The sequence below is a fragment of the Oreochromis niloticus genome, linkage group LG13 (genome assembly GCF_001858045.2).
Source record: "Oreochromis niloticus isolate F11D_XX linkage group LG13, O_niloticus_UMD_NMBU, whole genome shotgun sequence".
In the NCBI taxonomy this organism is placed as follows: domain Eukaryota; kingdom Metazoa; phylum Chordata; class Actinopteri; order Cichliformes; family Cichlidae; genus Oreochromis; species Oreochromis niloticus.
Window position 1 is genome coordinate 21,778,786 of NC_031978.2, and position 15,841 is coordinate 21,794,626.

Sequence of the window (15,841 nt, forward strand, 5' to 3'; positions counted from 1 at the left end):
TTTTCAGAATAATACTTCCATTAACAGAATATTTCTAATGGGTTCGTCAAAGGCCATTCATTATTAGGTTGGAAAAATAATCTTTACGACGCTATAACTAACTATAAAAGTCTAACTATAATCGTGCAATTTGCCAAATGCATAGATAATGTTGTATGATGGGATGAGAGAGGTAAAGAAAGAAAAGTGTTTGGATGTGTCTCGGTGGGAGGGATTCCTGCTGCAGGAAGCCTAGGTGGCGTGCAGAGCTCAGAGGCGAAACTTTCCAAGAGTCCAGATATAGAGACGCGGGCGCGTCTCTGTCTCAGGCACCTGATGAGCATCTTCCACACTCTTCAAACGAGCAGACGGAACTTCTCCACTATTCTGGGGGCATCCAATCGCTTAAAAGGAAGCCTGTTAAATATCTGAGAACAGCAATAGGAAACGGTAGCCTGTTAACTTGGCTGCAGTTTCTGAGATGGCACTGTCTTTCCGATGCAGGTGTTTGCTTTTGCTATGTTTGACAGCCATCCACAGTGGTCATGGCACCGTTCAGGTAGGAGCAATTTACTTTACGCGCGTCCAGAAGTTTGCTGAGAATTCTATGCCTGAGAAAACTGGGTCAATAATCCCATCGCAAAATTTCATTGAATGCGTTAGAAATGTTCATAAATCTTTCAGAAACAAAATGATTAGAATCTAATTTAACTGTGTATACAATGACATCAAAATGTTGTTGTTGTTTTCTTTTTTTTCCTTATTAGTTTGTGCGTGAGAAACGTGGGTTGGAAGGTTTTCGACCACCGTGTATTTTAGTGTAATATTAAATCTACTTCGTGTTTTTTTAATTGAAAAAAAAAATCAGTTGAATCTTCTCATGTCTTGTCAGCTGGTGGCATTTCCCCTGTTTTCTGCCTGAGGCACATAACAGAGCAGGGGCCAGTCTTAATGCTGCACAGGTCCGAGCTCTGTACACCATGCATTTCAATGTATTGAACCTTGTTGTTATTGTACGAAGCCCTGTGAATTCCAGTGCAGGAATTTAAGGTATGCTGCCCAGAGATGTTCCAATGTAAGCATGTGATTAATAAACCCTCCTGAAAGGATTAGCGGCACTTTCTGTGGGGAACTTTGTAATGGCTTGACAAGTGTTCCCTCCAAAGTGACTGCCTGTAGCACCCATGCTATTTTGAGTCTGCCCATTCGGGATTATCCAATGAGCATGTGCCTTCCTACCGCCATGCAAAATATACAGAGGAACAGCATTTTGGACTTAGGTCCCACTGACATCTGCCACACAGCTTTAGCCCAGCTGTGTCTTTCCCTAGAGTTGTGGTATAAGAGTGAAAAGGGGTGAGGGAGAGTGCTGTGAGGTATAAGTGAATATATTCTAGTAGAAAGCAATAGTTTTGGGTGAAATAAATTATAGTTTGGCGCTTATCATTGGGTTTGGTAAAAATATCTCAAATAAATGTTTTCATAGTGTTCCATAACATATTTTAGTATCAGTGAAAATGCTTTCTGACTATAATAACTGTTTGTCCACCAATAACATGGGTTTAATCTAAATTACTTCATTCTCCACAGCTGCACAATAATGTTTATTCATCACTCAGGTATTACGTTTTATAACCATTAAACTGAAGTAACCTTTCATCCTGCGCTCAGTTTTTGCTGGCAAGTCATTGGATTTCGAAATGTTTTTCCAGGAGTCTTTATTCTGCTCACAGTCTTCATTCGTTATTAACAGACATGCATGGATAAGCACCAGGTGGTTGGGGTGCTTCGTCAGATGGAGAAGTTTCTGAAAGGCCAGGAGATGCGGTTTAACGAGGGGCTCAGGATCATGAAGTCTAAGCTGGCAGCGCTTCAGAACTCTGTCTCCAAGTTACCTCAAGCAGACCAGTCGTCTGGTGAGTGATAAACAGGAACAGTGCTATCAAAATTAGCAGAGTCATCATCATAACTATTGTCGCTTTCATCTTTTTAGACATTTTGACTTGTTATAGAAGAGAAAAGCACCATAAATTAACAATGGCTCGGCTAAAGTCAAGTGAATCAGGTGGACATGGCAATGCAGGGACCTCTTATTGGAGTAGTTAAGTGGAATTTAACCAACCATATTTGTAATTACAAATGTGGTTTTTTTTGCTCTATTATAAACAAAAATTAAATATAAATAAAAAAATATGTATAAATACATACCCACTAATATTCTTTTAACTGTCCCTTAGCGAATTGCACCACAACCAGATGCTTTTGATGACCAGCTTCTGGAATTATTCTGGCTGGATATTTGACCACTCTTCTTGGCAGAAGTGGTACAGCTAATTTAAACTGGTTGGTTTCCTGGCATGGACCCAATTTTTAAACACAGTCCACAAATTTTCAATAAGGTTGAGGTCAGAACTTGAAAAGGACATTGCAGAGGCTTAATGTTAGCCTGCTATCCATTTCAAACCCAATTTTGATGTGTTTAGGGTCATTGGTTTGGGAACACCTAATTCTGTCCAAGTTTCCAGCTGATAGCTGTTAATTTGAGATGAAGTTGAGGAATTTAGAGGTATTCCTCCTTCTCCATTAACATGTACCAGTACCACTGGCACCAAAACAGGCCCAAAGCCTGATGCTACCACCACCATGCTTAACAGTTGTTACAGTGTTCTCAGTTTTGAAAGCCTCAACCTTACTCCTTCAAACACACTTATTGTCATTGTGGCCAAATAGTTCAATCTTTGTCTCGTTGGACCATAAAGCGTTTCTCCAGAAGGCATTTGTTTTGTCCATGTGGGCAGCTACAAACTTCACTTGAGTTTGAGAATGTGTCAATTGTGCAGCAGGGGTTTCTTTGTTGGTCGGCACGTCTCATTCCGCAGCAGTATAAACTGGCTTCGCTGTGGACACTGATGCTGGTGTTCCAGTTGTTTTCAGTTCATGGCAGGGCCTTGGTGGGTTGTTCCTAAACATCCTAACCAATTTCTGAGTTGTAGCTCTTGGGTTTTCTGCAGTTTCTCTCAGCATTACACAGTCTGACCTAAGGGTTTGTTGGCATGTTCAATCTTGGAAAGATTGTGGAATTGTATTAACACATAGCTGAATGGTCCAAACCAGCGAACTGCCAAAACTTCTGCTTTTATAGAGGTGGTCACACATGGTGGATTGGCTGATCAAATACCCTCTTAATTCCCATGGTAGCAGTAATGGTGTACATAGTTTTTCATAGGGCTTCACAGTCCTGTGAAACCTTCCTTTTTCACCTGACGGCCTCCTTTGGACATGCTGCAGGCAGTGCCATCTGTACATGGATTGCAAGTGTTCATATCTGTTGTTGAGGAATTACTTGTAAATGAAGTAGACTGAACCAAATCTGAGACATATAAGTTTGTCTTCAGTAAACAAATTACCAGTCTCAACACTGACTAAAATCAGGAGCCAGATATTAAAATTATGTACTTAGAAACTGATTAAAATCAAACTGAAAACAGATTTAATAAAACTTGCGTTTCTTTATTTTTCTTTTTTTTCTTTTTTTTTTTTACCAACTATTACACATCTATTATGCTTCAAAGTTAACATACCTGATAAAAGACTGTTGAAACCACAGGAAAGATGTCCAAGTGCCCCACCAGCCACTTAAACACAGAGTACAGTATGTGGTTGGTTACTATAAGTAGGGCAGCATTTATCCTGTAATGCCACTAAAGTCCTTTCATTTGCATGTCATGCTGTATAAAGTTTCATATGCATGCATGATATGACTGCTGTTGTTGTATTTTTTTTTGTTTATAATTCGTACTTTTATGTTAAAGTCAGGAGAAAATTCCAGAGTATCAAATTTAAAACATTTTAGAAAGTTTGTTTTTTTTTAACTTGATTTTTCCTCTTGAGTGAGTGACAGTGGAGAGCCAGACATACTTTCTTGTATTATGGAATTATACTTTTCATCCAGCACTTCAAGGCCATCTCAGTTACAGCACTGGGTACTTGACAGGGGAAGTGGATTTGTGGAATTGTGTTATTTGGCAACAGACACTGACACCAATTTGCTAGTGATGGACCAGCGCAGTTCATAGCTCTGTGAAGAATACTTGGCAGGACAGAAAGAAGCTGTTTTGCATTTGCAGCAGTAAAGGCTCAGCAAAATAAAAAAGTAAGGAAGGAATATCACAACACCAGCTTTAAATGCTTAGACTGAGATAAAACCAAAAAATGTCAACGTGCTGTATCACACAGAAACTGATCAGATAACAGCACAATGGGAGGGAAAAACTGGCTGTTGTAATAATACAATCATTAGCTGTACACAACTCAGTCTGGCCAAGTGTGACTTAGAAACTGAAATGTTTTCAGTTTAGGAACAAAAAGAAAAGGAAACACTTTTCCCACAATTCCTCAAGTTTTAAGAAGAACATAAATCTCATGAAAGTTAAAAATGTAATCCATTCCTACGATTATGTAATGTAATTATATACTATTAGGGTATTACACATCATACCTTCCAGAGCACAATACATAGCATAACATCTGAGTGCTGGTACACTTCTGACTCATAAAAATGGCTGTTCCTTTGCCCGATGACTGTAAATGAGGCATTGAACAATCTTTTCCCATGAAGTTTCTGCACTGCCCAGAGACACGTGTATATCCTCAGGCAGAGAATGCCAGAGGATGTTGGAAGGCTTATTCCACATGTGACCAGCCTTCCTCTTGTTCCCTTTTTCTTTCTCCCACAGCACCCACCACCTGCCCCTCCCTGGAAGCCCCTGCTCATGGAACCAAGTTCGGGTCAAAGTATTTTGTTGGGCACGAGGTCCATTTCACTTGTTCCCCGGGCTACAGCCTTGTGGGCTCTGCGACGCGAGTTTGCCGGGAAAATGGCACCTGGACCGGCGCCGACGTAACCTGTAAAGGTGAGCTTCACTTTCACTATAGACTTTTAAGATTAGAAGATATTTCTACCCACAAATTCCCAGTTAGACCAGTTTCAGGTGCAGAATGCCATCTTGGTTCAGCTAAAGGATATTTTTATCTTTCTTCCATATAAAAACATCAGTTTCCGTTTGTGTTTTATTTGCTTTGTTATTCATTGTTGAGCAAAAATCTCCACAAAAATCTATTTAGGGTGACCTTGTCTTAGCATTGTATGAATGACTGGCTGAAAAAGACATCGGCTCAGAAAGCAAACAGCACAATGGAGTTCCTCGTACACATAGATAACAGGCAAAGAAAAGAGCCATTCTTCAGTGTGGAGCTCCTCGGCATGCTGAATGAAGCGCTCGTTAAAATGGCATTAAATGTCTCTGAACACAGAAAAACACCTGTACTACATTCCACTGTGGGTCCATTTCCCCGCAGGCTTCTACCCATCATTGCCAGACAGCACTGGTGTGGCTACTGTAAGTTGACACCCCCACCAATCGCTCATGTTTCCTCAGTTCTTCGACCGTAGCCCCACTGCACCAGGTTAAGTCCAGTCATTATACCCACACTATGGTCTGATTGCGCAGAAGTATGCCAAGCATGCTCTTGATAGCCCTTTCAGCCTGCACCAGTGGCTCTCTTCCAGAAATTCCAAGTGGCACATTTGAACATGTGCGTACGTTTATTGACATTCATGGTTAAAACAACACAAGAGTGCCCGACTCTGCACAGTATTATCCCAGTTCGTGCTTTTCAGTGCAGCGTATTTGATGGCTAAAAATACTCATACCAAAAAAGTGATCTTGATAGAGTTTGAAAGTCTTTAAAGTTAAGAAGAGTTTAAAAATATCTAGCACGGTACAGTGGGCCTTTTCATGTTATGGTCCTGTGGTGGCTCCTGGGCAAGCCAAATAAAAATTAGAGGAACTGGTTGTTATCCTGTATACTGTGGCCTCGGTGCTGAGGTTCAAAGAGCACAATCTGCTTTAAAATTTGTACATCTGTAAAGCTCTCTGAGCCAACTAGACTTCATAAGGCACAACATGCCATTCTTCCACTTGTGTCCTAATTTTAAGAGACAGAGCAAATTGCGGTGCTGTCACAACGCCACAATCAATGCCATCCTGCTTTCTCTGTCAAATGTATGCACGATATCCTTTAGTATTTATTACTTTATTGACATCATGCCGAGTCGGAGTAATGTATCCACTTGTTTTGACATCATACAGGTTCAAGACTACATTCAAACTGCTGGGAAGTTTTTGAAGCATCCTCAGCTTTTAGCTCGGGGTGCACAGTGGTGCAGGGGTTAGCACCATCTCATACTCTGGGTTTCATCCACCAGAGTTTGGAGTTCTCGCTGTGCCTGCATAGTTTCTCTCTGGGTACTCCAGCTTCTATGCAGACACAAGCATGTTAAGTTCAAAATTGGCCAATCTTAATTGGTGTTTCTCTATGTTAGCCTTGTAAGAGAATGATTTCCTGTCCAGGGTGTACAGTACCTGATCTCATGTTCTTTGACAACTGGGACAAACTCCAATCACTCCCCTTGATTTTCATATTATTGGCCATTCCTGACACTAACATAGTTTTACTCACAATCAGTGGCATTCGCAGCAGTACCAGTTTGGGCATGTTTCGATGGAGCCACAGAAACATTTGTAAAGGATTTTCTCCCTGAAAATGATCAGAGGCTAGTGAAGATGTTGCACATTTCTCAACACGTTGACTGTAGTTAATTTAATACTCTTCTATATCCACAGATGTAAGTGAATGTGCAAGTAATCCCTGCCAGAATGGAGGTACCTGTGTGGAAGGGGTCAACCAGTACAAATGCACTTGCCTCCAAAACTGGAGTGGCTCCCACTGCCAGCACCAAACGCAGACAGGTCAGTACCACGGAAGGAATGTCTGAGTCCCTTGGTTTGTTTGTGTTAGCATGTCACTTTCATAATTTCAATCATTTCATAATTTATTTTTTCCTATCGCAGCACCCCCCGAGTGGAGTGTCATGAATGATCCAGCGTTCAGCCGGAGACCTCGCTGTGCCCAAGTGAACCAAGCCCAGCACTGCAGCTGCGATGCGGGATTTCACATGAGTGGCACCTCTGACAATAGTATCTGTCAGGGTGAGCTGTAATTATGTGCTACCTTAATTGATCCCTGTTGGGAAATTCTCCTTTTCTCCACCTCACAGGGAGGTAAGGTCAGCCGCAGAGCCGTTCCCTTGAGCTGCTGACCTGCTCTACGATATCTCCGGGGGGCATAAACAGATGTTATATGGAATTTACTGGTGAAAATACCCCAAAGTACCCGAATCCTTCACTCCTCTGGTGATTAATACAGTTGCAAATGAGAGTAATCTGTAGAGCCAGTCTGTGACAAACAAAATAATCCTCTTGAGAGGTCACGAGCTGATTAGCATCTCTTTAGGTGTTAGTTACCCTCATCGAGCCATATCAAATATACTGTTACCTATGTTCCAAATAGATCCTCCCATCTGAGTTACTTTTGCAGACACACTTCTTTGACCTTGTTATCTGATGCATGTTTTAAAGTCAGTGTGTACATGCATTTATTTTCTGTTTATTGACAGATGTAAATGAGTGTGAAGTGTACCGGCTGGACCAAGGAGGGAAACTGTGCGTCCACGAGTGTGTGAATGTCCCGGGCTCGTACCACTGCGCTTGCCCCAGCGGTTACAAGTTGCTTCCAGATGGGCGGAGCTGCGAGGGTGAGTGACAAGGGGGAACGCAGGACAAAGGCTTATTCACAGGGCCCAGGCTGCAGATCTCACTGGATAAGTAGCTCAGATAAGAATACCTGTGATTTAGAAGGATACGGAGCAGCAGAGATTTTAGTTTTTCTGTAGAATTGTTTGTCAGCTTTGCTACTTTTATTGTTACCCCTGAAGGTAACCGTGCTTTCCAGAGGAATGAATGACCTCACCACTTCCCAGTAGAAGGGATATTTAGGACATTTCTGGTAGTCAAACTTTAAAAGAACAAAAAAAAAACCCCAATAAATAGCAGAGCACCCCCTGCTCACACCGTGGTAACCAGGAAGCAGGGTGTCGGCCTGGCAAGCTTCTCTCCCTGCTTCTCATTTTTACATGCCTTTGCTGTTTTGGCTTCCAGATGTGGATGAATGTTTAAGCCAACAGCACAACTGTAGCCGAGGGACAACTTGTATCAACATGGGAGGAGGCTTTCAGTGCGTCAATCCAGAGTGCCCCCACTCTCACGGCGACATCAGCTACGTCAAGACATCTGCCTTGTAAGTAGATGCATCCTAATGTGAACCACTAGTCTTCTTTGTTTTTTCAGTGACTAGTTAAAAAGAACAAAAAACATCTGTCACATTTTAGTGAGAACAGCCATCTTTCAAATGACTCCTTGCGTACTAAATCAGACCCAACTGTTGAGCACTATGGGCTTTTGAACAGGAAGAATAGGAAAAGTAAACTTTTGTGTAGCTTTGTTTAGGTGTGTCAGTAGCTGTGCATACACAGCAGGATGTCAAAATACACATCCTTTAAAAAAAAGGTCTGTTATTGACAACTACGCTTGAGAAATGCCTTACAGCGTCTGAGTTTAATACAGTCCAGGACCTGTTTGCCATTGGTAGAAATAACATTACATTTCTATGGTAACTGTTGAGGTCTGGCAACACAGACACATCACTAACAGCCAAGTTAAAAAACAGTTTTGGAACATGAATTAAAGGCTGCCCGTGAGACGGATACGAAGCCTGTTCACAGTTTACCAGCCAACCTCCTGGTCCAACTTTGACTTTCTGTACTTGCTGTAGTCCCAGTGAGCGAAACATCTGGATGCATTCACTCAGTTTTACCCATAGACTGTATAGAGAAGAAGCACATAGCCACTGTGATGCTAGTCTGTGGAATATGGACTTTCAGGGACAGATTTACTAACCTGTTAGGTTTTGGCATAAAAAAAAAAAACTCTCCGTATTTACAAAGAGAGCGCAGTGACAGGGTTCCATGTAAAGGGCTAGGAACTCAGAGATTTTTGTAGCGCCCCTTTTGCATATAAATTTCTCGGAGTTCCTTTCTCAATGTGCAAAAAATAGGAAGGAGAATATTTAAATCAGGTGCACAAACTGATTTTCTAACTTTTGTGATGCATAATTTACTCCTAATTGGGCTGATATTTAACACAAAAAATTGTGTCTTATTTCTTGCACTTATTTTTCAATATTGAAATGTACTGAGTGTGTTTAGAGAACAGGGCAACTTTTGTAGATCACCCCTAAAACTAACCACACCTATGAGCGCTATTTGGGGATTGCATCAGATGCTATTTTGCCCCATTTAGTAAAGCCGATCTTAAGGGCTTTAAATTCTAAGGGTGGATCTGGCTGAGTACTGAAGGATACTGTACACTCATATGGAAGGGTTGTGTCCATTACGTTTTACTTATTTTACTCTAAATGAGACCAAAGTTTCCCAAATAACCAGAAGACTGGATTAAATAAGATGTGAAAATAGTAATTGAGACCATCAGGAAAAATGGTTACTGAGTTAATAAATGAAAAGAGTAGTATATTCTTTTAATTTGAAACCATGCAATCCTACTTACTTTGCAACCAAATGAGTCATCGCCCTGGTGGCCATTAAAAAGAAGCACGTTTAATGCACTTCCACACACTGGATTTCACTTTTCAGACCTGGAAACATCCATCTTTTATGTCTTGTCTCTGGTTTCAATAATCTGGTGAAAGGATTTACTGCTGTAATAATGCACTTGTTTTCCCACGTACTACTTTTTGCGAGTGATGAATTCCCTTGTGACATAGAAAATGCATACTCAGCAGAACAGCACCATTTTTTTCCCTTTTTCTTTGGAGCCACGTAGGATGTCAATATGTTTTATTTGCCAGCCATCAGCAAGCTGCTTCATTTAAGTGCATGAAACAAAGCTCTGTTTGCTTCTACTGAACCATCAATGTGGTGAAATAGTGCTCTGGTGCCAGCAAACCTGAAGGAGAAATGTTTGAGGAAAATACTTGTAACAAGAGAGAAAAGAAAAAATTCGAGTGAGAGGGTAGCTGTGACCCAGTTCCTTTCTACGTGCTCATGTTTACCACATTTTAAGTTCATGAAAGATTGAATTCAGTGTAAGTGCAGATGTTAGCGTTCATATTAAATCCACATTATTGTTGTTAGGTCCCACAGCGCAATGAATAGGGGAAATAGACACTCATAGCTCCAACAACTGATAAGACAGCTTCTGGAAATTTTTAGATAATATAACAAAATGTTGGAAAATACAGTGCAAAAATATTTTGCCACCCTTCATTTCTTTATATTTTGGTAGGAAAATGGGAAAATAGGTGGAGGGATTTCTGGAGACATGTGCAAGCAAACATGGAAATACAGCTTGAATAAGCTTGAAAGTCAATATTTGGTATGCGCAGCTTTATTCTTCAACACAGTCTGAACTCTCTTAGATAAGCTTTCTTGTCATTTCTTTAGGTAGTCTTCAGCAATAGTTCTCCAGACTTCTTGAACAACATTCAAATTTTCTGTCACAATGATTCCACACTGCGTCAGTAATATTAAGGTCCAGGCTCGGGGGAGGCCAGTCTAAGACTCCATGCTTCACTTTTTTTTCTATCCAGGTTTTCTTTTCCTAAATTGGCAGTGTGTTTGGTGTTATTGCCATGCTGAAAAATTAAGCTGCTGCACATGATGTACAGATAGTATTGCATGGTGGATCATAAATCTGACCATCATTTTTTCACGCTCATAATTCCATCAATATCTCCAACAAGATCTCCAACATCGCTGGCTGAAATGCATGATGATTTGGGCTAAATCATTGTCAAATTTGGATTCATCACTCCAAAAGACCCGTTTCCACAGATTTGTAACACAGTTTTTGTGTAATTAAGCATACGTTTGCCTTTTCCCCCCTTTCCCTTCCTTAAGAATGGCTTCTTGTCAGCCATCCTTACACTGATACCAATGACTGTATATTTTCTACAGTCACTGACTAATACCAATAAACTGAAAGTCCAGATACATTTCTCAGATCCCGTGTCAGGTCTTTGTTGGATTTTTTCCTATTTCTTAAGGAACCAACTTTCATACACTGTAAATCTAGGTTTTTAAGGTCTGTCCCTTCTTGTCCATTTTCCTCAGATTTTTTAAGAACACTACGTACACCATGCTGAGATATGCCAAAACTTCAGCTCTTTGGGAATCACCTAGCTGGTGCAAAAATACTACGTTATGCCTGCCAGACTGCGTTATCTTTGGCATATTTTGGAGATGCAGCTAAAGAAGTGGAATCAAGTTATGTGGTTTGTGACAGGCTGCTAGGGTGACAGGGCAGCTAAAGATTTAAAATGGTCTCTTTGCTAAGTTGCCTGTTATATGTAGACACAACACTTAGTTGGGAGTTACGAGCCTTTCTATGCTTGGTCAGGTACAAGGACTGGACTTAAATGGAGTAAGCATGCAGCTAATGTCTAAAGAAAAACATTGAAAGCCTTTTAGAAAACCTTGAGAACTACTCCTCCACATAACAAAAGCACACAAAAACTACAGAAAAGTCTGGCTTCTTGGAAAGTATAAAGAGCATGTGTATGTGTGTGTTTCACTTCTCCACAGCACTTTGCCCAGTAATTCTTAATATTTACTGTATTTCCTTCCTGCAGTCAGTGTGAGAGAAACCCCTGCCCCATGGACAGCCGTTCCTGCCACCTAGCCCCCAAGACTGTGTCCTTTCACTACCTGTCTCTGCCCTCCAACCTGAAGACTCCCGCCACGCTTTTCCGCATGGCGACCGCTGCCGCCCCGGCCGCGCCGGCCCGGACAGCTTGCGCTTCGGCATAGTGGGCGGAAACTCGCGCAGCATCTTCGTCATGCAGCGCTCAGACAGACAGACTGGTGAGCTGATACTGGTCCAGCAGCTGCGCGGGCCACAGGAGATCAGCGTTGACGTGGACATGTCCGAGTACAGCGACCGCACCTTTCAGGCCAAGCATGTGGCCCGGGTCCACATTCTGGTTTCACCTTACAATTTCTGAGCAAAGGAGGAAGCTAAAGAGACTGAAAACTGTAGGAAGTTTACTTCAACCTATTTCAAAAATCAGTTTGTCTGAATTAGCAGTCACAGCCCAAATTACCAAAAGAGTGAGAAGGCGACAAAGCTGATTTTTAATCTCTATTTTATAAATCCAAGAATTAATGGAGAATTATAATGTAGCTGCATCTTTAGATAGTATCAGTATGCCTATGATTGACAATACTTGGCTCAGTGCATTTACATTTATAAAATGTAGCTAAATAACAGCAGAATGAATGCAGAATGAGGGATCCATAGCTGTCATTGCTGTTGCTTTCTGTATGGCCACTATAGTTAATGTTTGTGTAGCTCAGGCCGCAGATTTAATGCACTGCCTTTGCTTAACTGATGATAAATCCCTTTTTGACATTAGTGCTCCCGTGGCTCTAATTTATTGGCGATAATTGTTGCTTTTTATTTTTTTTACAATATAGGAAACAGTATGCCACATGTTTATCTTCAATCATATACTGTATATTGGGTATTTTTTACTAGCTTGCTTTGTTTAGGGAACCTTTTGTAATACTAAGGGAGATTTTTAAACAGTAGCTGCAGTGCTGCACCTGGTCTGTTTTCCTCTGTTTCTCATAACCTGTATGTTACCCAGAGGTATTCTCATTATACTCCAAATCAATGATGATTTGTCAAACTTGCCAATGTAATACATAGTTTATCTGGAATTTTAATTGCCTCTGCATAACTGCAATAAAATCAGTCCAACTTTTCAGTATTTGTTAAGACTACCTCGCTTGATCCTGAGCAGAGTGCTTTTAAATGGCCTTGCAATTGTGCTTGTTTTCATTCAACAGCCATTGTGAGGGAATTTTAATGACTGAAAGGCAAACCGTACATAGCTGAAAGATGAAGCTTGGATGGCTATAAAACGCTTTCTGAATGAAGAGATGAAAGATTCGAGAAGAAGAATGTGTGTTCAATAACATAACCCCTGGAGCAGAAGTTCACAGGCAGTACACATCATACAAGTATTTCCAACATGTCTTAGAAACAAAGGAAGTCTCATAGTGTTTTTATTTGACTTTAGTAGAAGCAACAGCAACTGTCACATCTTCAAAATGCATCTCAGTGCATCTATTTGATAAAGGAAAAGCAAAACAAAAAAGACTAATGCTTACCACATGTGTTCTCTTAACTTCTCCTATCCTCCTCTTATGTCTGCATCCAGGGGGTTTACATCGCAATAAAAGGGGCCAAAAAGAGCTAGGCTACATGCTTTGAGGCAGGAGTGGATAGTGAGACTCAAAACACATGCCTCAATGATACGCACTGCTCTGAAAATGACAACGCGCCTTAATAGCCGGCGTAATTTCCTTTGGTAATGTACCAGGAGCTCTTACATTGCAGCCTTTGTTTCAGTGTGGAGCTCAGGCTGTTTGAGGCTGTTTATACGTTTCATCCATTCTCCGGCAGAGGGATATTGCCAGAGACAACTGGAGAGCACTGACCTACAAGCCATTTTCAGGAGAGTAATAACAAAAATGTACAGAAGGGGACGGTCCCGGGGCAAAGACAGAATGGAGGGTTCATTCATATAGTCACAGGAAAAAAAAAAGGTTGACTTTAGTTCTCTTTGGTTCTTCCTCCCAGCAGATGGCAGACACTCCCTGAGCCTCGTTCTGCTGCAGGTTTCTTCCTGATAAAAGGACGTTTTTCCTTCCCACTGTCGCCAAAGCACTTGGGTCATCTGTATGTTAGGGTTTTCTCTGCATTACTGTAGGGTCTTTAACTTACAATACAAAGTGCATTGAAGCATCTGTTGTTGTGATTTGGCACTATATAAACAAAATTAATTGAACTGAATTGTGTCTGGTACTCGCAATGACCACTTTACTAGCAGTCATCTCTGTAAATGATGGATGGCTTAATGCACATTAAACATTAAATGTTAATAGTGGATCAGTCCATGGAGGTGTTTTGCTCTACTTTTTTTTTTTTTAACAAGTTAGCTGAAATGTCACTGCATCAGCTTTCATTTGGTAAATGGTAAAAAGAAAATATACCCTCTTTCAATTCTAAGGTTTTACGTATGAGGTTATAATAAAAATAAACTGGTCCTTAGCAGGTACATTCTCAGATGAACAACCTCACATGAACTACAGAAAAATATGACATATTACACTGTCATTATTTATTTAACAAAAAATACACCAGAACACAGATCAGTGTATGAAAAATTAAACAAAGTCTTACTGTTCCAATAGGAATTAAGAAGGTAAGAAAGAACCAGGTGCTGGAAATCAACTAGACTCGATTAACTGATCATCAGCAAGTGTGAGCACCTCCATTAAAATGTCAGTTTTGGCAGTTTGCAGGTCTGGAACTTCAGGTGTTTGTTAACATGATGCCAAGGAGAGAAGACATCAGCTAGATCTTAAAGGGTTATAAGGCGATTTCCAAACAAAGCCTTTCATTATACAGTGAGAAACATCACTCACAAGTAGAACACATTCAGCTGTGCCAAGACAGCAGCCAATCTTCACAGGAGAGGTCATCCCAGGATATTTACCCTAAGGTCAGACTGTGCACTGATCAGAGACATTTGAGAAACCCCAAGCCCTGAGCTACATCTCAGATTCTACAGTCCGCGGTTAGCATGCTAAATCTTTAATTTCATGACAGTACAATTAGAAAAAGACTGAACAAAATGGCTTATTTGAAAGAGTTAACAGGAGAAAGTATCTTCTTTCTAAATGGAAATGTCAGCAGAGTTTAGGTTTGCAAAGTCGTATCAGAAACAGCTTAGCACAAACACTTCATACCAATTGTTATGCACTGTGGGGAAGGAGTGATGATTTTTTTTAAGCCACAGCACCAGGGCACCTTGCAGTCATTGACTCAACTATGAACTCATTTGTATACCAGAGTATTCTGGAGTCAAACGTGAGCCTTTCTGTCCCACAGCTAAAACGCAGCTCTAACTGGGTTGTGAAACAGCACAATGATTCCAAGCACAGAAGCAAATCTCCACCAGGATGGCTGAAAAAGAATCAAAATGCTGCAATGGCTGCAAACCCCATGAACTGAAGTTAGCAGGCATTCATAAGCAATGTTGTAAAAAAGAATGAAACTTCAAGTTATTGCTGCTAAAAGTGGTTCTACAAGCTACTGAATCATGGGCTACACTTTTTTTTATACACACTGCTTCTGCATTTATCTTATTTTTCGCTAAATCAACAGTGACAGAGTATTTCATGTTTTGTAGTTCATCTGATGGTATATTTAAAATGTATTTGTATTTAAGACAATTCTAACTACATGAAACCTTAGAACTGAAAAAGTGTGCACTTTCTATCATCACTGTATGTGAGAAGTAGGAAAGCAAACTGAAGATCCCTGTGCTTTTTCTGACTTGAACATACAGAACAGCGTTAAAATAGTTTAGACAGAAAACATGACAGGGTTATTGAAGTGATGTAATGCTGTCAGTGACGGTTATCTTGGCTGTTCCCTTGCACCTGGCTTTTCATATGATGAGGACATGCTCTATTTGTCTCTGGTTTTACTCGCTGGTGTTGAGGTGCATGTTGTTTGAAACCCAAACAATCTACCAAAGAAGCAGCAGCAACTACAGCAGACTTATTGCTTTCCTTTTTAAGACCTGTTAAAAGACAAATTTATCTCACAAGGCAGTTGAAATTAATTTGGTGTCCACAATACAATTTATAACATTATAAAAACTGGCTTAGGTAGTTCAGCCCTCTTAGTCATAAGTCTATTTAGGTCCAGATGACCTCCTTTCAGTTTTTTGGTCATAATTCATCATAATTTTCATCACAGTAGTTCATTCATTGAACCGTTTCTTCTGGTACTGATTAAACATGTACTCC

The 15,841-nt window shown here is 40.6% G+C and overlaps 1 protein-coding gene across 1 annotated transcript; it reads left to right on the top strand.

Annotated features, from left to right (window-relative positions):
• Positions 1-221: 221 nt before the first annotated feature.
• fbln7 (fibulin 7) lies at positions 222-12,723 on the top strand. Its single transcript, XM_005474015.4, is given in 9 exon segments — positions 222-538; positions 1,733-1,895; positions 4,716-4,892; positions 6,666-6,791; positions 6,894-7,031; positions 7,499-7,636; positions 8,040-8,178; positions 11,587-11,720; positions 11,723-12,723. Coding segments are annotated over 9 exon segments (1,329 nt in total). The 5' UTR covers positions 222-460; the 3' UTR covers positions 11,959-12,723.
• Positions 12,724-15,841: the final 3,118 nt, after the last annotated feature.